Source organism: Podarcis gaigeae (genome assembly GCF_964106915.1).
Source record: "Podarcis gaigeae genome assembly, chromosome: 1".
NCBI lineage: Eukaryota > Metazoa > Chordata > Lepidosauria > Squamata > Lacertidae > Podarcis > Podarcis gaigeae.
Genome location: NC_139678.1, coordinates 94,084,450 through 94,107,412, shown reverse-complemented (window position 1 = coordinate 94,107,412; position 22,963 = coordinate 94,084,450). Strand labels below are relative to the sequence as shown.

Genomic DNA, 22,963 nt, shown 5'->3' with positions numbered 1-22,963 from the left:
TTAAAAAGGCAATGGCTGCTCGAAGAAGGCCGCGGAGGGAAAGCCACCCACCCCCCCGCCCCGCCATTCATTATGCCGCGCTGCTAAGCAACCGTCTGCAAAGTACCGATCATTTCCCCTCCCCTCCTCCCCTCTCCCTCTCCTGCCTCTATTGCTCTTCCTGGCGAAAAAGCGCCTCAGTAGAAATTCAATATGATCTTGGATGCGAGGCAGGGAGCTGTCAGACAAATTTCTCTCCAACCCATCCTGGAACTCGAAGGAGCCAGGAAATTTCATGACATTATTAGCTTTCATTCATTTCATATTCACACACAAACACACAAATATATCATCTCTGGGACCGAAGCACCTTATTTCTAGATCTTTGGTGGTGTTCAGTCTTCCTCCACAAATATTATACACTAGCTCAGCATATCCCGTTGAAACAAGTTAGCCCGGAAGATAAAAGTCCCTTCTCTTCCCAAGGGACTTAGGCTGAGATTTTGGGTTGTTGTTGGGTGTGGGGGTTTTTGTGTGTTTTTTTTGGGGGGGGGTAGGTCCATTGCACTCAGTAAGACTAATTTCTAAGTAAACATGCTCAGAGTCGGGCAGTTAGTAGGACTACAGTTCATTGGATTGGGGCCCTACTATCCCACCCAGGGATCCAACAGCGAGGGAAGAAGCTGAGAGCAAATGAGCAAGGGAAACAAGACGTTGGTTTTAAAAAAAATTCTCCCCACTTAAAAAAAATAATATGGGAGAGATATATGCCAGATAGATTTAGAGATAAATGTATATAAAGAATAAGAAGAACAGGGTATTTTAATATATTAATGTATTAAAGGGGGAGTGGGGTTGGAGAACAGAGAAGAATTACAGAATCGGTATATATCCTGAACACAATCTACACTTTATTTCAGACTACAGATTTCTGAACATAAGAAAAAAATCTTTGGCTTGCAGCAAGGGGTTCAGTCTCGCAGTCTGTGGGTCATAGTGTTATTGTTCTTACTCGGTAGGGTGGGGGGGAGAGAAGAAGGAGGAGGAAGAAGAAGAAGAAGAAGAAAAAGAAACACCACACGCACACGCAGGAAATGAAAGAGAGGGAGAAAGGCACACACGAAAACGCGACAGGGAAAAGAAGAAAGGGGGAGCAGGGATGTCGGGAAGAGCCAGACAAATTCTTTAAAATCAGGAGGCTGAAAGGGGGGGCTGGAGGAGTTGAGAGCTATAATTAAGAAAAGGAAGGGGGGGGAGAGACCAAAGTGGAGCTGGTGGGCGGGGAGGGGGGAGATCAACGGCTGAGCGAATAGAAAAACGCTACACATCATTATCATCATCATTTCTTACCTGAAATTAAATATATACAAGATCATACGATGTTTGGCTATATAGATAACTTTTTGTTTGTAAGTGTTCGGGGTTTTTGTTTTGTTTTAAATCGGAATCCTTATAACTATGAATAGACAATAAATTTGATTCTTTTCTCTCTCTTAAATAGCACCCTTCCAAGTCCCCCACAACTGTGTGTCACTGCAGGAAAGAAGTCCTTTTGTGTTTGTCGTGTGTTTTGTCTTTTCCCAAATTGTCCTCTCGCGCTCTCTCTCTTTTTAATTGTTCCTCTTTGCTTTTCTTTTGCTTTGTATGGTTATTCTTTGTCTTCCCTGGCGATCAGGTTCATAATAATAATAATAATAATATAATTATAATAATAATAATAATAATATTAAGCATCAAAAAACGAAAAAACAAAATAAACCCGACAAGGTCTGTGCTCTCTGGGCGCGCTCACTCGCTGTCCTCTTTGTCTTGCACGGTAGTGGTGGAATGATTGTAGAGTCCCTGCGCCATGAGGTGCAGCGCCAGACCGTTCTTGATGCCCGTGGCCTTCTTGATCTTGGCGCGCTTGTTCTGGAACCAGATCTTGATCTGCGACTCGTTGAGGCTGAGCTCCTGCGCCAAAGTCTGCCGCCTCTGCTCGGTGATGTAGCGGTTCGCCTGGAACTCCGCCTTGAGTCTCTGCAGCTGCTCCGCCGTAAAAGCAGTGCGAGGCCGCTTGTCCTCCTTCTCGTTCTTCTTCTTCTTCAGCTTCCTCGTGCGGGGACCTACAAAGGGGGGGGGGTGCGAGGGGTGGAGGAGGGAGGGAGAGAGAGAGAAACACACACACGCACACAAAGGGGAAGGAGGAGGGGGTGAGGGGCACGAGAGAGAAAAGGGGACAGCAGTTGCCAGGTCAGAAGCATTCCCAAAACACACACACACACACATGCAACACACATAAAGGGGAGCCTGCCACATGGGAGCAACGCCGGGCATTCCGGAAATTGGGGAGACTCTGTTTTGAAGGAAAGGGGGGGCGCCTCCTTTCCCCTTTCCAAAAGGGGCACCCGGCAACCGTAATGGATGGGCAGGATCAGAACTGATCTGCTTGGATTTCCCCCAACCCACATATATACGTCTTTTCCTCCACTGTTTAAAACGTGGGTGCATTTCTCCCCCACCCCACATCCTTCAGGACGCCTGTTTCCACTACCACCCCCACCCCTGCGCTTTTCAAAACAGTCTAGGCCCTTCTTCGTCCCAAGTTCTGCGCGAGTACATTAGAAGAGCAGCATCGCCCACTTTTAGCTGGCGCGAAGGAGAAGACGCCAATGAAGAAAGGCGAGAGGGGCGAGATGGGAAGCAAAGAAACAAAGGGGAGTGGGGCGGAAAATCCAAAGGGAAACGTTTGTCAGGATAGGTATCGGTCAGGCACGCGGATGCTTCTGCTAACTTTTCCCCGTCCGGGCCCAAGCTCAATTGTTTGATCGCACCAGATCTAAAGCAGTTTCTATTGATCACCATCTATCTGTCTATCCATCTATCTATATCTGCGGATAGACAGTTTGAGAAAGAGACTGAGAGGTAGATCAATCAGTTAATTTGGATTTTTCAAGTCTGGTGCAGCTGGAATCACGCACACATTTCTAATACACAAAAATATATGTATGGGAGAGGCGGTGTTTTGGCCCTCTTCTCCTTAAATGCTCTCATCTCTTAAAGGCAAAGCGTCTTAACTTTACAACACACACTTGGAAAGTGGGGGAGAAGTCTGACTAATTAGTTATGAGCTTCAGCAAAAAGTATCAGAAAGTTTTTTTTAAAAAAAACACACAAATACACACACACACACAGCTTCCTCAGCAGATGGCTGCGTTAGGGAAGCGGGCTCCTCACTTATGGTCCTTCGCTGCAGTTTATATTCATTTAGGAAAGCGTGGGGTTCCTGGATTTGTTTTGTTTTTAAAAATAAAACATATAGTACAGCATTTCCGGCGCTGCTAGAGTTAAATGGTACGTGTTAGAGGTAACACCCCAGGAAACCTTTCCCCACGTCATTCACCCTCAACATACATGTTTACTACAAGGACATGTTTGAAATAATGCAACCAGAAAGTTCTCGCTGAATTGTAAGGATAAATAAGCATCGAGGTAAACAGACTTAAAGACTGGACCCAAAACAAACACTGCAAGCTGTTTAGGAAGCGGGTTCTGTTGTTGCTTGGGCTGGGCCTAACGGTACCACTAGCAGGCACGAAGAGTAACAGCGTAGGCCTCACCCTGTCTACTCGGGAGCAAGTCATACCGAATTTTATTACGCCCCATTAAATTCGGCAGGATCCGCTTCGGAGTAGAAGCTGCTCAGAGGCGCTGGAGGTTCTTATGCGCCGGGACAACACCGGATTTTAAATCGGTTTTGATCCGCAGCGGGACCCAGACTTTCCTCCTCCAAATCAAACCAAGGCGTCGCTCGACAAAGCAAGCCTGGGAAGTTGTATATGTGTGTGTTTAATTTATATTTAATATTATAATTCTGAAAATCATTATTTTCTAAAACAAAAAAAAAACAAAAAATCATCAGGCAATAAATTTAGGCAAGACTCTCGGATTATAAATACCTATTTCAATGTGTGCTCAGCTGTAGACTCATACCTCTTTCCCCTCACAGACAGAAAATAAATTTCTTATTTTGGGAAACTAAGCAACCCCTATTGCAAGCTGGTCCAAAGGCAGCTACTACTACTACTGATGATGATAAGGGAAAATGAATTGCGCTGGATGCTCATTTTTTGAAGCCTGCCGCAAAAGTATATTCTGCAAACGCAAATATACAATTCCAGACAAACCCTCATCTCCTACAATGACTGGGGGAACACTTCACTGAAACCGCTGGTCTCCACTCCACCAAAACCCCTCCAATAAAAGCCGCGGATAAATATATTTTCAAGTGGAGGGCGTTCCTACATTATCTTTCACTGAGAGATCTGGCCTAGCCGGTGTCCTCACGTTCAAAATGCACATCTCTTAAAACCAACGAAACGCGCGCAAGGCTGCTTCCTCGAAGTCCGCGCATTTCTGCTTAGAAGCAGATTCCCAGCAATTTAATATCAACACATCTTGGCCTCGCAGGACTCCAAAACTAGACCCATAGTCTTGGAGGAGCCCTCGGAAATTAAGGCAAATTGTTCTGGATCCCTCTCGTTTCTAAGCGCTCTCTCTCTCTCTTTCTCTGTTAAAGGAAATGGGTGGGAAACTTTTTTTAAAAATTGCAGAAGTGGGGGTGGGGGGGGAGAGAGACTGGAGGAAGTAGATCGTCCCCTTAAATAGAATTCGAGCACTTTAGGCATCAGCCAAGGACTCCGAAACAGTGTGTCCCGAATAAGTACTGGAATAAATCTAGGCAGATCCTTGTTCAAGTCGTTGTCGTTCAGACATCGTCTTTCCAAAGCCGCCTTGTTTTTGCTTTGTTGGGAAATGTATCAAATACAAATTATTTTAGGGAAGGAATATATTCATACGTGGGTAAGATTCCCCTCTTCAAAGCAGTTTATACCGTGAAGGGGGTTCAAAAAGGGTACCCTAAAACGCCATTTTTTAAAATTACGCAAACACTAATATTTTTTTAAAGGGTACAAAATGAAAATGTAGCCTTCCTCCAAAAATCGCCAGCTTTGGGGCCAGTCGCTTGAACGTGAGGAAAACCTTCTCCGGTCAGCAGGCCGCAAAAGTAGCTCTGAGATGACTGGCTGCTTTCAAAACCAGGCTTAAAAATATATAGATGAGAGAAAGAGAGAGAGACGGCTGAATAAACTACAGAAAGGGATTAAACAGAGTCGGCTGAATAAATCTCAAGATATTTCCCCAGTCCCCTCATTTACGGAAAATAACAACAGCCAAGAGAAATTTCCTAGCGGCGAAAACCTCTTTTGGGGGCTGAGATTTTTTGCCGGGGGATAGATGATCGCTGCTCGGATCTCTCTGTTCAGTGGGGAGCAGATTCTAAAGGAGCCGTTCCCAAGAAGCGGGCAGATCTCGGGTGGGGGGCGTGAGAAAGCGAGAGGCGGTGGGGGCAACTGCCAGTCTCAAGAGATCAACACCCCCTATTTCACATCCAGGGAAAGGTGGGCTAAGAGGAGGGCTTGGTGGCCTAGCCGGCTTCGGAGAGGGCCCACCGTCAAGAGCAGCCGCTGCAGCCTCTCTCAAGGAGAGGCCGGTCCTGGCCTCTCCAGGGAGCCGGGGCGCTGCCTTTGCAGGGTGCCGCTACCGGTGGTGGTGGGGAGCCTTCCTATCAAAACACACTTTGCAAGGCAGCGGCCCTGGGAAAGCAGTAATAAAATCATTGCAGTTGGCCGCGGAAGGTAGAGCTGACAGCTCAATCACTCAATCAATCCGTTTAGTCAATCAAAGTGGCTTTTCTGAGTTCCAAGGAGCGGGGATGTGTCAATAGCGGCGTGATCGAGATGGCTGGCGCTGATAGCGGAGGATTGATCAGTCGCCGGCAGAAAGGAGTTCATAAAGAGCCCCGAGCCGGGGCTGGTGAGGTTGGGGGGCGGCGGGAGAGAGCGATGGACGAAGTGGGGCGAAGAAGGCGACCTGGGAGCGCACCCGGCCGGAGCTCCTTCGCCACCAGCCTCCCAGCGCCCAGCTCCGCAGTCTGCCTCGCTCTCTCGGCCCTGAAAGTTGACACAAGCGCAAAGGCGAGCGGTCGCCCTTTTCGGGCGCTTTCGCGGGCGCTGACCCGCAGCGGCTCCCTCGCTCGACTCCTTCGCCCTTACGGGTTGGAGGGGCTGATTCAGAGAGATGGACCCCCTACTTTCTCTCCCTCTCCTCTCGTCACTCTTCTTCCCACACCTCCTTTCCCGGAAGGATTTAAACCCTCCCCTGGAAACCGAAGATTCCTCAACCTCCGAGCGGCATCGAGGATTCTGGGGGGGGTTTTATATGGGGTGGGGATGTGGGGGTCTTCTAGGGGGAGGACACCTTTATTCTCACGGCAGTATCTGGGGCGGGAGGGAGAACCGGCTGCTGGGAAGAGCGAAATGCGGGGTGGGAATTGCTCCCCTCCAGCCGGTCTGGAAGACGGGAATGGAAAAATGAAGGCCTAGGGGCCTAGATTCTTGTGCTCCGCCGCCGGGAGGCCTCCGCGGGTTTCCCAAGAAAGCCCTTTCTTTTTCTGTTCTCTCTCTCTTTCTCTGTCTCTCTCACACACTTCCTCTTTCTTTTTCGGCCCCCGCCAATGCCAGTTCCTTCAAAAACGCATCCTTCACACGGCAACACTTGTCTCCTTCACTCCTCAATTGCTCAGCAGCGAATGTTTCTGAACAACAACAAAAAGCACTGATTGTCTGCAGCTACGTCCCACACCGAAATCACTAATTTTCTCCCAGCCATAGATATATCCGAAAAAAAAGTTTTAGAAAGCACACCATGGTTTCTTCCCCCTTCCCTAACTACAGAAAGAGAGAGGCACCCACCCACCCTTCAAGGCCTGAAAAGGGGAGAGAGAGAGAGGGGAAGACGGCGGCGTGGGCCCTCCAATCTTTCCAGTTTCTGCCTCCACTAGAGACACTTCCACGGACTTCCCAGCCCAGCTTGCGGACATCCCCCGGGGGCATTTTGGTCGCAGCTCCTCCGCAAGCTGCTTCGGGCCGAGGGGGGAATCACCAAGCAGCCTCGGCCCCCCTGTTTTGCAGCCTAAGACTGCAGTCTCCGAAGGGCAAGGCTGGCCGGGGAGGCGCAAAAGACTCTGTTGAACCCCAGGAGCCCCGCAAACCTCGGAGTGGGGCACCCTAAGAAAATGCAGGGGTCGGGGTCGGGCGAGGGAGGGGAAACGCCGACTCAGCTCCACAAAACTCCTAAATACTCTCAAGCCGCCACCTCCCATTTGCTTAATCCAGCGCAGTTTGGGATCCCTCCGCGCGCTCGGCGCCTCAAGTCTTAGCGCACCGTCAGGGTGGCCGGTTTAGGGGCTTGGTTTCCTGGGTTCGGTGGGATGGTTAACGCTCCCCGCAGGATTACACTCATATCACAGAGAGATAGATATATATATATATATATATATATATATAGAAATGGCAGGTGTATATATAAGACAGGGGGGAAGGGGGCAACGCTGAAGGCACGGAAGAGGATTCTTACCCGAGGATGGTCTGTCTGAATACCTAGTGCAGTAAACCCAGGCAGGCCAAACCAGCGGCTGTTGAGAATCGCTCTTGGCAACAGCTCCTCCATTATTGGAGCCCATGAGCAGGATGGCGGGGTTGGCGTGCTCCCCGTACTTCGCCGGGTTAGTTCCACTCCCTTCCGAGCAGGAGGAGGAGGAGGAAGAGGAAGAGGAGGAGGAGGAGGAGGAGATGGGGGGCTTGGCCGTCCCTAGCGCTGCGGCCGCCGCGGCGGGGCTGGCTTTGGAGGCCGTGGAGGAGCTGTCGGGGCTCCCGTGCGACTCCGCGCTAAGGTTGGGGGGCCTGCCGAGCAGAGGGTTGACATTTTCTCTACCTGAGCTGGCCGCGCGGTCAAGGTCCCTGTCCCGGCCGCCGCCCACGCCGCCGCCGGCGCCACCTCCTCCTCCTCCGGCCGCAGTCCCGGCCAGGAGCAAGAGCTGCTCTTTCTTGCAGCCAAAGTCCGGCCTCAGGATGTTGTCGATGAAAAAGTTGGTGGTGCGGTGCTGCTGCTGCTGCTGCGGAGGCGGCGGCGGCCGCTGCTGCGGAGGCGGAGGCGCCTGATGCTGCTGCTGCTGCTGCGGGAGATGGTGCTGGTGGTGCGGAGGGTGGTGGTGGTGGTGCGGGTGGAGAGGCAGGGACACGAGGCACGGCGCGGCCGGGGACAGGGGAGCGTGGCTGCCGGGAGACAGCGGCACGCTCTCGCCATCGCTGCCGCTGGCGCTGGGGCTGCTGCTGCTGGGGCGGCTGCCGGGAGTCGGAGCAGAGTCTCGCAGACTTTTACTGTCCGTCTGCTCTTCCATAGTCAGCTGCCAGCTCCGCAGATGGGCGTCTTGGCTCTTCTTCCACTTCTTCACTCGAGGTCCCCCCCTCCACCTACCACCACCACGCCTCACTTTTCCGGGCGGTGGCAGAGTAGTTGGGTCCTCGCTGCTGCTGCTGCTGCTGTTGTTCTTGGAAAGATGGGGGAAATGCAAAATAAAATCCACTTGTTGGCTCGTCGAGGAATCTAGAGAGAGATATCCAAAGGCTCAGACATTTGGAGCGATTCGCGCTTTTGGGGCAGTTGTTTTATATTTCCTCTCTCGCTCTCGCTCTCGCTCTCTCTTTCTCTCTCCCCCTCCCTCTCTCTCTCACCCCTCTTCCGAAAGAGAGAGGGGGGTGAGAGAGAGAGAGAGACCAAAACAAAACCAGCCCCCCCCAAAGCCCTCCCCTCAAGTCTTCTCACAATCTACCCATCTTTCTCCGAGCGCCGCAGCTTTGGGGTTTCCCCAAATGTCAGAGTCCGCTTTGCCCACGGATCAGCCTTGGCAGATGCTTTAATCGCCCGCTCGCACGTGCATCTTTTCCTCCCACCTTTCCTTCCCCCACTTCTCCTTTAAAAAAAAAAGGAAAAAAGAAAGCAAAAATCTCTGACAGCTCCGATCTTGCAACAAACTCTCCTTAAAAAATCTCTCAGCCACACTTTTTTTTCATTCCGACCGGAAGCACGTGAGGATGGCCCGCACGTGGAAAGAGCCAATGAGCAGCCCGGGAATTCTGTGACGCCCCTGACGTCGGCCAATGAGCTGCATTGGAACTTTGCAGTTACATTATCCAAGGGGTTGGCTGATTCAGAGGGAACGAGAGAGAGAGAGAGACCTAGGGAGCTTTGCGCTTTCCATGGCGCATCTTTTCTAGAGTCTGCTTCTCCTTCCCTTTTCCCTCCTGCCCAGGACTTTTCATTTACTTATGCTTCTCAAAAAGCAAATATCCAAATCAACCCCACAAATGACGCGTTGAAACTCCACAAGATGATTGTATGTTTATCTTCTGAGATTCGGAAAAGAAATTCGGAATGAAATCTTTCCTGTGTTGTTTATTATTATTATTTCTAAAGAGTAGATGCTAAATTCTTTATAGAATGCTTTTCTAAATTCGAAACAAAACAAAAAACACGTTTATGGGGTGGAAGTGTATTCTGAGTATGACTAGTAACCTAACCAATTATGAAATATCTGTTCCAATCCAAACAGATTTATCAGTACTCTGTGTATGTTTGCTGTGGCAGTTATGATTTGTGTTCGCTGTTTTTGTTTGTTGTTTTAAACTTTAAAAAAGGACATAGATGAGCTTTGTCAAAAAGACCATGCAGGGAGTTTCTAAAAGACTAAAAGGGCGCGACCTAACACTATCCAGATTCATTGATTTAAAATAGGAAAGTGGCTGAGCAATCCTGAGCACAGGTGGACTCAGGAATAGATCAGTGGAATTTTTTCCCGGTGTGTGTGCATAGGATTGCAGACGTAAGCACATGCTCCCCTCTCACTCTTTTTTTTTAAAAAAACAAACAAACAACACCCAAACCAAACACAATGGTTAAACGCTGACTTTGGCGCAAGCACTCTTTTCAATTCCAGGGAACATTTATCAATATTTCTTTCATGCAGATAATTCTATCAGCGTGCATATGCCCCCATAATGTCCTCACTCATTAACAGGTGGCATTTGAAAGAACAGGAAAATAGTTGGAGAGCTGAGTGTCGGTTTAAAGGATAGTGTATTCAATCTTAGCCTAACCTGCGGTTGAACGTCCAGGTACAAAAGCGGCCAATTTATCAGCTGGTTCGTTTACATGATAGTGACGGGCCAATGTTACAGACACACGTGATATGAAAGAACACTGAAAAACAAATCATCCTCGTAAAAACTAAAAGCAATAATCCAAACTGGATTCATTTAGTTTATTCGCACACTGAGATTTTTATTTTTTTGCAGACAAAACAGGATTGGCCTGTTGTTGCTTTTCGTTTGCACCACGTTGCCCTCTAATATAATGTTATCCTTGCTTTAATCATTTTTGCATGGATCATTTATTGTCTGCAACGCATTCTTCTCTCTCTCTCAGGCACACACACTCGCTTCCCCTTCCTGGTCAAAACATAACACTGTTATGAAATATTAAAACTGCGTTTTTAATGGAGAGGAGCTGAGAAGGATTCGCTGGGTCCCCGCGGTGGCGATTTATGAGGCCAAACGTTTTACCTTTCAGTGACTCCGCGTCAATTCCAGGTGTTCATAAACATTCTGAGGCTGCAGGTGGAAAGGCCTGAAAACCTGTTCACAGAATAGAGAGAAAGAAGATCGGAGTCACGTGACTTGATTGTTATTTTTCTCTCATCCCTCCCTTTAATTCTCCCTTTTTATTTTTGAGATTGATTTGCAATGGACGCATCCTATAATTTCAATTCTCTTTCTCTCTCTGTGTGTGCATGTGTGTATATGTATATGTATATGCATGTAGGTACTTTTATTTTAAGTACGTTTATTTTAAACAAAAATTAAAAACACCAAAATCACTGAAACGAGGAGATTCCCCCCCAAGGAACTCCAAGAAAGAGTAACTGTTTCTTAATAATTGGATTAGAGTATTCTACAGCGCAACGACTTTAAATCGCGGTTATTCGAGAAAGACCCACGAGAAGGCCCATTTTCGAAGCAACTTCAAGCATATGTATATGTACATTCGTATACATATATACGTTACAACCTGGCAGAGGAGACTCGATGCAAGCCCACAAAAACCCCCAACATTAAATTAGCCAAATCTCGCTATTCCCAAATCTCCTCGGATTTAGCCAACCCCCTCCCCATTTCCCTAAATTTGGGTTTTATTTATATTTTAGTTCACCAAAGGAGGGGGGAGGACAAAAAATTGAAATCTTTATCCCAAAAGCGAGCGTGGGTACTTAATTAAATTCTAATTAGGACACTATCAATATCCCATTTAGCTGCGTAGCCTTTGTGCGCCTCAGTCCCTTTCAGAGTCGTAAATGGGGGCCCGCCGCCTTATCTCGCCTGCAAAGAGACGCCTTGAGAAGGGCTGCGAAAGATAATTTATAGGTTTTAATTACTCTTCATTCCGCCTGATCAGCTTGGCGTTCATCAGAAGACGGCGAATAAAACCTGGTCAAAAAGCACTGTCACTATTCCCTGGCACGGCGCTTAATCAAAGTAAGCAGGGCCCCTATTACACGCTGCGCGCCTCTCCACGTAATTTCCCAGCTGCTGATAAAGCTGGTTGAATAATGCTGCAGTCCTTCGGAGACACCATTTACAGAAATGACTTTATTGACGGCTTAACGTCGGTAATTCATTTTACCTTTCATGGAGTGGGAGCCCGGATTTGTTACAGTAATGGGATGATAAATGCGCTGGCGGACCCATAGCTTTGATTAGGCACTGGAATACACACGCGCACACGCGCGCGCGCGCGCGCATTCAAACGCACACCATCCCGAAATGGGCCAAAACCGGGCAGCGAGAGAACTTGCCAAACCAACCCCGACCTGCCACTAGGAAGGCTGGCTGGCTGGCTGGCTGGCTGGCTGGCTGGCTGGCTGGTAGGAAGGAAGGAAGGAAGGAAGGAAGGAACCTCCGCTTACCTGCATAGCTCCAGGGCTTTGCTGAAACTCCTCCGGTCCTTCCTGGAGGGAGGAGGAGGAGGGTCGTCCTGGAGAATTCAGGGGTTCTCCGTCTTGTGCGGGCATCTGCTGGGTTTGGGGTTTGGTGGGTGGCCAAATGAAGGGAGGAGGAGATTCCGAGGAGGGGTGGGGGTGCGGGAAACTAACGATTGCAACTTTTTATGGCTGCTCCTATGACACTCTCGAACACAGAGCTGTTGTGAGTTAAGGAAGAGAAGCCCACCTACTCCATCCGTCAAGTAGGAAAGGAACAACAACTACCACGACCACCACAAAAGCCTGCTCCCCCGCTTTGAATTTTGGATGGCTCCTTATTCGTGGGCCCAGTCTGTACATATTATATATATATATATAATCGCCAAACACAAGAGAAATTGGAGATGGTGGTGACTGTTATCCTCCCAGTTCCAGAGGCTTGCATGGTATTTTGATTCTTCCTACATTGATCAGTGTTAGACCTTTTTTTTTTTTTTTTTGGTCCAAAGATAGAAAAATCAAACTCAAAGAACACTGTTCTTTCGATCTATATCTATCTAGCTATCTATGGTGCATTCATTAAAATAAGAATTTCAGTGGGGTGTTTCCCCCCCCCCCTTTCCAGCTCTGCTTCCTTCTCCCCCTCCGTGTTTTATTTTAAATTAACCATGGAAAATAAGTCTGCTGCAACCAAAATAAGCCAAAAATAAAAATTACGAAAACGTGGCACGCTTTGAATTTTTAAGAATTAATAATAAAAGCAGCAGCAGAGTGTAGATTTAAAAAAAAAAAAAAAACCAGAGAGGGATGGCTAGAGTTTGTTTTTTCGATGTATATTTTATGCGATTCCTTCGGCCTGCACAGGGTTGCATAGATTTCTACGGCAAGACAACGCCAGATTGCCAGATTTTAAAAAGATACCCCTTCTCCCCTGGACACGTGTGTGTACCCTGCGCCTCTCGCCAGGCTGGCCTTCGCAGTTTCCGTTTAGGAAGTATATATCGCCGCCTTTAATATACACGCTGATAATCCTATTTCTAGGGCCAGATCAGATCTCATTGGGGCCTTTGGTGAAGGACATAAATGAGTTGTTGCAATACAATAGATTTCATCCTTCCTACAGGGACTGGCTGACCAGAGGTTTTGTTAAAAGTGAATGCGAATAGATTTCTCCTACAAGTGCGGCATTATTATTATGAGCGGGAAGGTCAGGCTATACATTCCGGGTCCCCAAAGCCTATAGACCCGGAGAAATGCAGGGGGATCCCACGTCATTGTACCTGACAATCTTCTCAATAGGCTAATTCAATTAGCGCTCGGGGGATTCAGTCTTCATTGCAAAGGCAGAAGAAAGAGAGGGCGATGGAGGGAGCGGGGGGCGGGGGGAGGCAGCCGTGGCCAGATCAACTTTTCGGGGGACCAACTGTGGGGGCCACCGCCGGATTAATTGCAAGACTCGGACCCGCGTGGAATTAAGACTGTTGCAATTTGGATTGTAAAATGTCTGGTTCCAAGACAAACATACATGGATTCCTCTCTCTCTCCGGTCCCAGTCCCTATCCAGTCTTCCTCGGCACCTATTTTGTTATGAGCAGTTAATTCTCCCGCTTCCGAAGTTATATGTGGGAACAGGCAGTATCACCAGGAACAATGATTTGAAACGAACAGTGAATTCGAAACACGTTTTAAGGAGGACTCTCTAAACAAGGCATCTGTGTGTGTGTGCGCGCGCGCCTCTCTCTCTCTCTTACACGCACACGCACACGCACACAAACACACACAGCCCTCACCCTCTCACAGGACCAAAGGCGATGCGGGCAAGATTCAGGGAGTGATTACTGATTTTCCGCCCAACAGCACAAGGAAGGTGGAGTTTCAATGGGAAGGGAGGCGTGCGTGTATGTGTGCAAATTTTATTTTTTTAATAAACAATAACAACATCTTTCCATCGTCTTTTCCCTGCGAGGTGAATTACAGAGCCCCATTCCGTGTGTGTGTGCGTGTGTGTGTGTTAGAAAGAGAGGAGAGAGAGAGAGGGAGAGAGATGCCCCCCTCCCTCCCTCCCTCCCTCCCCCTCCCTTTCTCTCCCTACCTCTGTCTGGAAGCAGGCAGAGCCACCTGAGTGAGCTACCTCACCGCCGGCACAGGAAATGTTTCTTCCTTCCCCAGGTCCCCAGCAGGGAGGGCGTCCGAAGCGGCCACGGCGACATCCTCCTCTCCAGAGCCGAGCCGACCCTCTCTCAGTAGCATTCTGCAGCCCGGCGTCCTTCCCCACCCACCCCGCACCCACCCCGACAATCTGGTTTAAGTTACTGGCGGGAGTGGGGAGGAACGTTGGGATGTCGGGGGGGGGGGCGGCTGAAGAAAGGTTTGCACAGGCAGGTCCCGGAGCTGCTCCGCTCCTAACCGTGGCGGCCAAAGACTTCCTCTCCTCCTCCCTCTCCCCACTCTTCAAACTCACCACCACCCCTGATCACTGGGGAGGAGTGCCCATCCATCCCGGCGAGGCTTAACCCTGGTTGTGTGTGTGTGTGTGTGTGTGTGTGTGTGTGTTTGTAGGAGTTCGCAAATAGAATCCTAACGGTGCCTGAGCATCAGGATAAGTGGGATCCTGGTCCAAAATGGTGATGGGTTGGGGGAGGCCAGTCAGAGAATTAGAATTCCCCCACCCCCCAACCCTACCCTCTTTTTATTTTGCTCACTGGCTTTTGTCTCCGGACTGGAGGGTGTTGATTAGATGTGGAAGCTTTGATCATTGTAGTGCCTTATTGGGGGGGGGGGGGAGAAGCTACAGATGAGTGCGCGCTCTCTCTCTCCGAAATGGAAGGGTTGTCTAAAGTTTAATAATGGGCGAGGATTACCTTTGCAACGACTTGTTTCTATGTGACAGGAGTAGAAGCTGCCCTTCCCTCTTCCTCCTCCTCCTCCCCTTGGAGTCCGGGGATAATAATAATAATAATAATAATAATAATAATAATAATAATAATAATAATAATAATACTTTTGTAGCTTACAGCTCGGCGTGGGGTTGTTGGCAGTTCCATGCGTTTCCACCACCAGGCATCAGGAATTCAGGGCTTTCACTCACACACACACAAACACACACACACCCCCCCCCCGCACTTTTCCTGGTGAGGCCAGTAGGAGAGAGGGGGGAGCCTCCCCGAGGCATGTGGGGTGAGGTGGGGTGAGGCAGAGCTGGCATGTGTCAGGTGGGCAGAATTTTGATCGACGGATTGATGGATATATATACGCATACGCACTTTTATGACGGCAGATGCGCTGCGTCTATCTCGGCGCACGAAAGGAGTCCGTCTCCTTGCGTCTCCCCGTCCACGTCTGCGAGCATCGATACGTATCTCCCGACAGGATAGAGATGCGCTAGGAAACTTCGTCGGCAGCAACAAAAATAAATGCGACAGGGGGAAGGAAACGAAAGCGGCTGGCACGTTATTGGTCCTCAACTTATGATCTGGACAATGGCAGAAAGATAATAAGCAGAAATCACAGGAGCCTAACAAGCAACCTTGCGCTCCCTTACTTACTCGCCGATGCTCTGAAACAATCGGGGGGTGTTGGTACACCTAATTTATTGAGGAGAATCAGTCAATAAATCCGTACAGCTGGATAAGATGGAGACGTCCGTCTAGGGACGCGTTCCCCTAGCCCAAACTACAACAACAACAGCAACAACAACAACAACAACAGGAGACGTGTCTTGGCTTGTAATTTAAGACCGAATATGAACATGTATATATCCACCAGGCTGTTTGTCTGTCTTGATAAAGAGAGCGGGGAGGCAGAAAGTCATAAAGGTATTATTGCCCACGAATGCAATTGCCACATTGATACAGAATAGAAGGGAATCAGTAGTGAATATGAGCGGAAAATATTGCCCACCTTACAGACTGACGGATATGACACCCCCCTCACTGTATAATAAATCTATTTACTAGGTGGAAAACTTCCATACCTTCCCAGATAGAGAGAGAGAGAGAGAGAGAGAGAGAGAGAGAGAGAGAGAGAGAGAGAGAGAGAGAGAGAGATCTGTCCTGTAGGAATATATTTTTGTGTATCTAGTGAGCGATGGAGAGAGATATAATGTGCGCATATTAGAGGGATGTATTGTGAGAGATAAATATATATATATTTGTATGTCAGCCTTTCCTCCCTCCCTCCTTTCTGCGGGTCTCAAGTTCCCAAGCCTTACCCACAGCTACGATTTTTCGGGATTTATGTAAGGACCGTGTCACGGATTTGAGCGGGACTGAGGGAGGCTGCACTTTCTAAACATGCCTGCTGGGAAATAAGTCCCCTTTGAATCCAGCGAGGCGTAGCTCAGGATCGGGTGCGGGCCCACGGCTGCCTCTGGCAAATCTGGACAGCTTTGCTACATTCAGGAGGGCGAAGCTCGCAACTTGGAAGGAGAACGAAGAGGAGGGCAGAGAAGCCCCAGACTCCAAATCGTATCATTGTATTTCCCCCTTAGTTGAAACGAATTAATTCTTCCCCCTCGTCTTCTGATAATAGCTTCTCCCCTTCCTCTGCATGGTAGGGGGTGCGGAGGGGCGCTGGTGTTTCACCCATTTATCACTCATCAAGGGGGAGACATCTGGGACTATGACATTCACTTGTGCTCTAAACCTTCAGCCACCGATGGAGATACAAAGAGACAAAACAAACAAACAAACAACCCTAAAAGGCCATCATTATTATTATTATTATTATTATTATTATTATTATTATTATTATTATTATTATTATTATTATTTTCTAAGTTCCGATTTCTGATCCTAAATCCCTGGGCTTGGTTGGAAGTCAGCTCCACTGAAATTTAGAGGATTCAAGCCTACTAAAGAACAAGCGATGGGGTAAGAGGTATCCTGGATTTCAGTCCTCGGTTATGAAACAACTGCTTAACAAAAAAAAACTCGGCGGTTTCTAAAAGCACCTAGGACATGGAGAAGGGTAGTCACTGGCCTTCGAGGAAGCCCGAGCCAGGAAGCTAGTGTCATCAACTCCTGAAGTTGGCCTGAGAATATTTGTGCAGCGTTAGGTTTGTTCTAATATTTTACATTGTAAACCGCCTTAGGTGCCTTGGCGGAAAGGCGGTATATAAATGCAACCGGCAAATAATAAATAATGTCCCGAGGGTGTGCTATAGCAAGATGGCAGAGAAAGGAGCTGCCAGGTCAGGAATATATATATTTTTTTGGGGGGGAGCAGGTGTCTCCACTCATCAGGATGTACAGAAGAGATGAGGAGTCACACCCATTATCCATCGGAAACTGCCTTCACACCAAGTCAGACCTCTTGGAGTGGTCTCAGGACCGACTAGCAGAGGCTCTCTAGGGCTTCGGACACCAGGATTGAACCCGGAGCCCTTTGTGTGCAACATGTCTGTCGTGCTACTGAGCTTTTACCCCTTTAAAACAAGGAAGGGAGAAAAGACGACCATTCATTCCAGAGCTGTCCTGAGAGGAACTGATGATGGAACACCTCCACCTTTGCTGGAGCTCAGGAGCTGCGGGTCTTCTTGTCAGTGCCTGGAGACCACCCGGAAACCCCTCTGGGCATTGCCTCGAGTCTTTTGGGAGAGGAGAAGAGGCTGAGTTGAAATCTGCCAAATAAACAAAACTTCTCCATATTACTTCCCAGAGATAAACGAGTCTCTGCCCTTTCTTCTTGCCCTGATTCAGACACGGTGGACTGGCAATCATTGAGAGGGGGCGTTTGCCCAGCTCGCCACCCCGCCTATGCCGAGGCTGCCCCCCCCGGTTCCCCAAACACCCGACCCCCCCCCCCCCAGTCTTTCCCTAGATTCCGTCCAAGATGATTTTCTCTGTCTGCCTCGCCGCCGTCCAGGTCGGAAGACGCCGCCAGTTGACAACCCAGAGATGTGAGAAATAATGGGTGGCTTATTAATTTCCCTCAAACGAGGGCTGGGGCAAGTTTCGACACCACAGCAATAATAAAAAGAGGGTGAAATACAGTCGATTGCCGAGGACTCAGGTGTGAGTCGCCTCTCTCCCTTATTCAGGTTCACGAGATTTGTAATTAATTTGTTGTTGATGAGGTTACGTAAGGAGACATGTTTTGAGCGGGGTGGGGAGCCGGATAAGGACAAATGGACAAATGGATAATGGACAAATTAATTTCTCCTCGGGAAAGCAACGCGCCTCGCTGCCTCTTTGCAGAGGAGTGGGCGCCGTGGGACTTACTCCAGAGTAAATCTGTGCAGGGTCGCGACACTCAACCACAATTGCACCAACCCCGTTTCCTTCCCGCTAGCTCTTAACGAGACTTGTCAAAGACGATACGTACGATCCATCCATCCAAGTACATATGCGTACTTATTCGCAAGGAAACTCCATTGAACAAGACGGGGCCGGTTCCCGAAGGAAACATTGGGGGGGGGCTGGGAAGAAGGGTGTCTTAGCATGGGGGGGGGGTCTCCCTGGAGCAGATCCGGCTGTTAGGGGTTGGTTTTGCAACCCGCGTTTAGATGATGCATTGATCAACCCCAACTTCCAAGGAATCCGTTTCCTCCACCGCTTCGCCCCAGCCTCCAGGGTTGAAAGATCTGTGAGGGTCGAGAGAGAGAGAGAGAGAGCAGCCCCAAGGCGGTCGCGCGTGTGGAAGAGACCCACCCGACGGCCGCTGTCCTGGGGGACTTTCGCAAAAGTGACCGAGGATAGCAGCCGCTCTCAGTTGGGGCCGCAAACCCGCCAGCCGGGGGAACCTTTAAGTTTTCAAAGGGGCAGCCCTTGCCCCACCACAGTTGGGGTCCTTCTGTTAAGGGAAAGGTGTGCCTACGAGTGAGATGTGCTTGGGGTGGTGGCGTTTCCTCCCTTGTTAAACAGTTCTCATCTTCCAGCTGAATTTCCTCCTTCTGAAATGGACCAGCCTTCTATCGGGCCTGGGTGGGGCGGCAGTGCCGAGAAGCGGCAAGGAACACGGATAGTGCCTTGGGTACAAGCAAAGGCAAGTTTCCCTGAACCTGGAAGAGGTCTCCACGGAGCCTCGGTTAAATTATCAGGCGCGGTCAACTTGGTACCTGCGCTTCCTCTCAGGTGTCAGGGAGACCCCTTCTATTTCTCCCTCTCCTCTTCTCAAACCCCACTGATTCCGATCGACTTCCCCAGAGCGCACTTTTTCACGTTTGTGTCCCACAGATCGGAGATCTCTCTATCTCTGCTCGTCTGGAGCGGAGAAACCAACTCGATATAGATACTGGACGCCTTACAATGCGAGGGGAGCAAACTCTGTTAACTCCAAAGGGACTTTGTTCCCAGAAACTTTGCAATCTTGGGATCAGGACCCAATAAACAAACTCGCATACTATCAGGCAGTTAAATGTGCCTAGGATTGCAAATTTAATTTTTAACAACCGCCTCCCCCTGTTTCTTAGGCAAATAACGTTTTGCCTGTCAGTCCCTCCGTTCGCGTTAAGGGTGCGACTCTGAGTGGGGTCTCTCTGGGACATCGAGGTTTGTTCCTGCTTCTCCTGAAACCAACAGGGGTTGGGGCCAAATAGAATAAATGATGATTATGATGATGAATGGATGGATGAATGGATAGCCTGATAGATGATAGATAGATAGAGATAGATAGATAGATAGATAGATAGATAGATAGATAGATGATAGATAGATAGATAGATAGATAGATAGATAGATGATAGATAGATAGATAGATAGATAGATAGATAGATAGATAGATAGATAGGCAGGCAGACAGACAGATAGGCAGGCAGGCAGGCAGGCAGGCAGGCAGGCAGATTGTATTCAGTGGGGAAGGGGAATCTCGCCCATTTACTGAATACAGGTTCCACTGCTTAACATAGTTTAATCTCGCTTCGTCTCTGCGTTGAAAGCGCTGCGATTGCTCTTTTAAATGAAACTCTAACTAGAAGGAATGGGTGTGGACATTTGGAAATTGCAGCCGCCAGAGGAGCGAGAATAAACCTCGCACTTTTCCGACGGAGCTCTGCTGGGGGAGAGGAGAGCCGAGAGGAGCCGGAGCTGGGACTGCTTGCTCAGAGCCAGTCCCTTCCATCGGGCTAAAGAGCGGCCGCATTCGAGTCACGTCCTCCCCTTCGCCTCTTTTCGACGGCGGGGACGGGTCCCTCTTTTTGAGATGGTTATGCAAAAGAGGCCGGGACGTGATCTTGGCGCGATACAAGGGAGACAAGCTAAATATGACCGCCAGAGTCAATAAGGGACGGAGCGATTAAGAAACTCATCTCCCAGGCAATTATTTCAGTAATTGGAAATAGCTTTCTCCCCAAATTTCCCAAAGAAACGAAAAGTAAAGAAAAGCAACACGGAAGAGGGATGTTTAGATTGGGGGGGGGGGGAGCGGGGCTAGTTTTTCCCCGAACACTACACTGAAAGGGATTGCGCAGTATTTTGCACATGCAAGCCTCCACTGACGTCACTTTGAAGCATTTCTTGCATTCATTTAAAATCCGAGCTGGGTAGCCAACCTAAACACGGGAAACGAGCGCAGATCCAGAGTCTGTTTAGATTGAAGTATTTAAAGTTAGGCTAACGGACACGCATTGGGTCTTTTCCCATCCTCCCCCGCACCCCGCACCCCACACTTTGACACTTTCGCTCCTTCACTTTCCCTGTGTTATCAAATGCTCGCTTCCGTCCCCGATCCTCAGTTTTAAGTTTTATCTCACAAAGGAACATTATCTTTGAGCCCCCAGCGCGCTCTGCTTCCATTTACTTAGGAGCTGGTTCGGGCAGATGCCATTTGCAAGGGGAAAGCGCCATCTGCTGGCCTCTCTCGGAAAGGCGCGAAGTCTAGTCGTTAGTGCTGTACTGAACTCGCGCCGTGCGCCAGCAAGTTTGGAGAGGGGAAGAAGCAGCGCGTTTTCTTTCGGGCGCTTGTGGATGCCCCTCTCTTTAGAGGTTTCCTAGCACTAGGAGGTGTCTCTTGCTGCGACGAATCGCAATAGTGTCCCTATGGCGAAAGTAGCATTTTCTAGCGTATTGGAGCGTTGCAACTGTGTTGCTTGTAGGTTTTAGAACATTCTTCGCCCTTTTCGGATGCGGAGTGGGGAGGTGCGCGTAATTTAGGGTTAGAAAGACCTTGCCACTTCTTAGCAACTGACGGCTACCTTGACCCTCGCGGTGCTGAGCCCATCTGCTGCAAAAGAGGGCTTCTCCCCAAAGTTTACACCTAGGTGAAAAGGCGCTAGCATTAAGGCTGCAACCCTTATACCTACTTAACTGGAAGTAGATTAAAAAAGAAAAAGAAAGGGAGCTGGATGGTTAAGTCCAGTCAAAGGTGACTATGAGGTTGCAATGCTGATCTCGCTTCAGGCCGAGGGAGCCAGCATTTGTCCATAGACAGCTTTCCAGGTCATGTTGACAGCATGACTAAACCGTTTCTGACGCAATGGTACAGCGTGATGAGTGCCAGAGCGCATGGAAACACCATTTACCTTCCCACCGGAGTGGTACCTATTTATCTACTTGCACTGGTGTGCTTTCGAACTGCTAGGTTGGCAGAAGCTGGGACAGAGCAACGGGAGCTCACCCCATCAGGGGGATTCGAACAGCTGACCTTCCGATTGGCAAGCTCAAGAGGCTCAGTGGTTTAGACCACAGCGCCACCCGCTCCCTTAACTTGGAATAACAGGCATGGATGATTTACTTCCGTGGGATTGCGCTGTGATTTGGAAGTAAGAAGCTACAGATCCCAGCCTCGATGCGACCAAATCAGCCTTCAGAAGGGCGGGAGAAAAGAAAATAGTATCTAAGCAATAATCCGGAGTCAATTCGAATTATGGATAGTTGTCACTTGTCAGGAAGGTAGCAAACGCCTCACCAGTTCAATGGCACCGTCCCCTCCCCATTAGTTCAGTGGTCTGCGCTCTTAACACCTCAGTCCACTTCTCAGTGGCTGGACCCATTCGGACGTTAACTTGTTGACACAGCACCCTCCTGTGCCACATGCTGCTGGCTTGCTCCCTCAGCCTGCCAATGGGCTAATCTTATCCTAAAGAGACACAACACAATCCCGTGGCTGCGTTCCTCTTCCAGCACTTTCCTAATGTGAGGAATCCCTCCACTGGGACTTTCTGTCCTTAGGCTAGGACCCGAGGGTCACACTGGGTTCAGTGGCCTGGACATCCTGAACTCGAGATGCTTAGGATGAGGACCTAGGTAGGATATAGTCCTGCTCTAGAATCTTTAACTAAATAATAACTTTTATGTAATTTGACCTGAAGGGGTTTTCTAGGTTGCCTGGGCTACCATCCAGTTGTTGTTTTTGGGAGCAAGCCCCATTGAACTCAACCTGGATTACTTTTGAGTAGGCAGGGTAGGTTGCCCTGTTAGATGGTATTGATTTCTTCTGCCAATGAATCAAGCACCGAGGTAGGAATGGAGAGCGAAGGCACCCTTCAATCTTGGCTTGGGCAGATTGCTCCAGACCAGGCATAGGCAAACTCGGCCCTCCAGATGTTTTGGGACTACAACTCCCATCATCCCTAGCTAACAGGACCAGGGCTGAGTTTGCCTATGCCTGCTCCAGACCCTCACCCTGATGGTGTTAAGGCATTAGCTCACTGCCTAGGTATAATGTACATGCTTAAAACCTAGATAGCCTTCACCCAAGCTACAGGCCTGACTGGGAACCTCGCCTCCCTTAAAAGATCCTGTACCAAGCAGAATAAAAACAGAAGCAACCACACCCCTTCCCCTCTTCCCGCCAGGAATATTAAACCATCCTCATCCCCCCTCCAAAGAAATTCATGGAGGGCAGTTTGACAGTCGTCTGATTCACATTCGCTCACCATGGTACCAAATGTTGCCCATTGGAATTGGAGTGAAAGACTGCTGAACAGCATTGATCTTTACACAGGTTTGGTCCCCGTGGAATTTACTTGCAAGCGGAGAGTGGATCTGACTGAGGAAGGAAGGGGCTCCTGATATAGGACTGAGGGCATAGAGAAGGTGACAGGTGCTGTTCACTAGAAAAGAAAGGTGCCTGCAGGTCAGGAGAACCACTGCCCTGAAGTGCAGCTGATGGGAAAAGGAGGCAGAGTTA

At 49.1% G+C, this 22,963-nt stretch overlaps 1 protein-coding gene across 1 annotated transcript; it reads right to left on the bottom strand.

The window, feature by feature from the left end:
• Window positions 1–868: 868 nt before the first annotated feature.
• EN1 (engrailed homeobox 1) lies at window positions 869–12,208 on the bottom strand. The gene is made up of 4 exons (XM_083700468.1): window positions 11,882–12,208; window positions 10,482–10,553; window positions 7,438–8,466; window positions 869–2,084 (listed from the first exon to the last, which is right to left on the bottom strand). The coding sequence occupies exons 3-4, from the start codon at window positions 8,258–8,260 to the stop codon at window positions 1,768–1,770; spliced, it is 1,140 nt and encodes a 379-aa protein (XP_083556594.1). The 5' UTR covers window positions 8,261–8,466; window positions 10,482–10,553; window positions 11,882–12,208; the 3' UTR covers window positions 869–1,767.
• Between the last annotated feature and the right edge of the window lie 10,755 nt (window positions 12,209–22,963).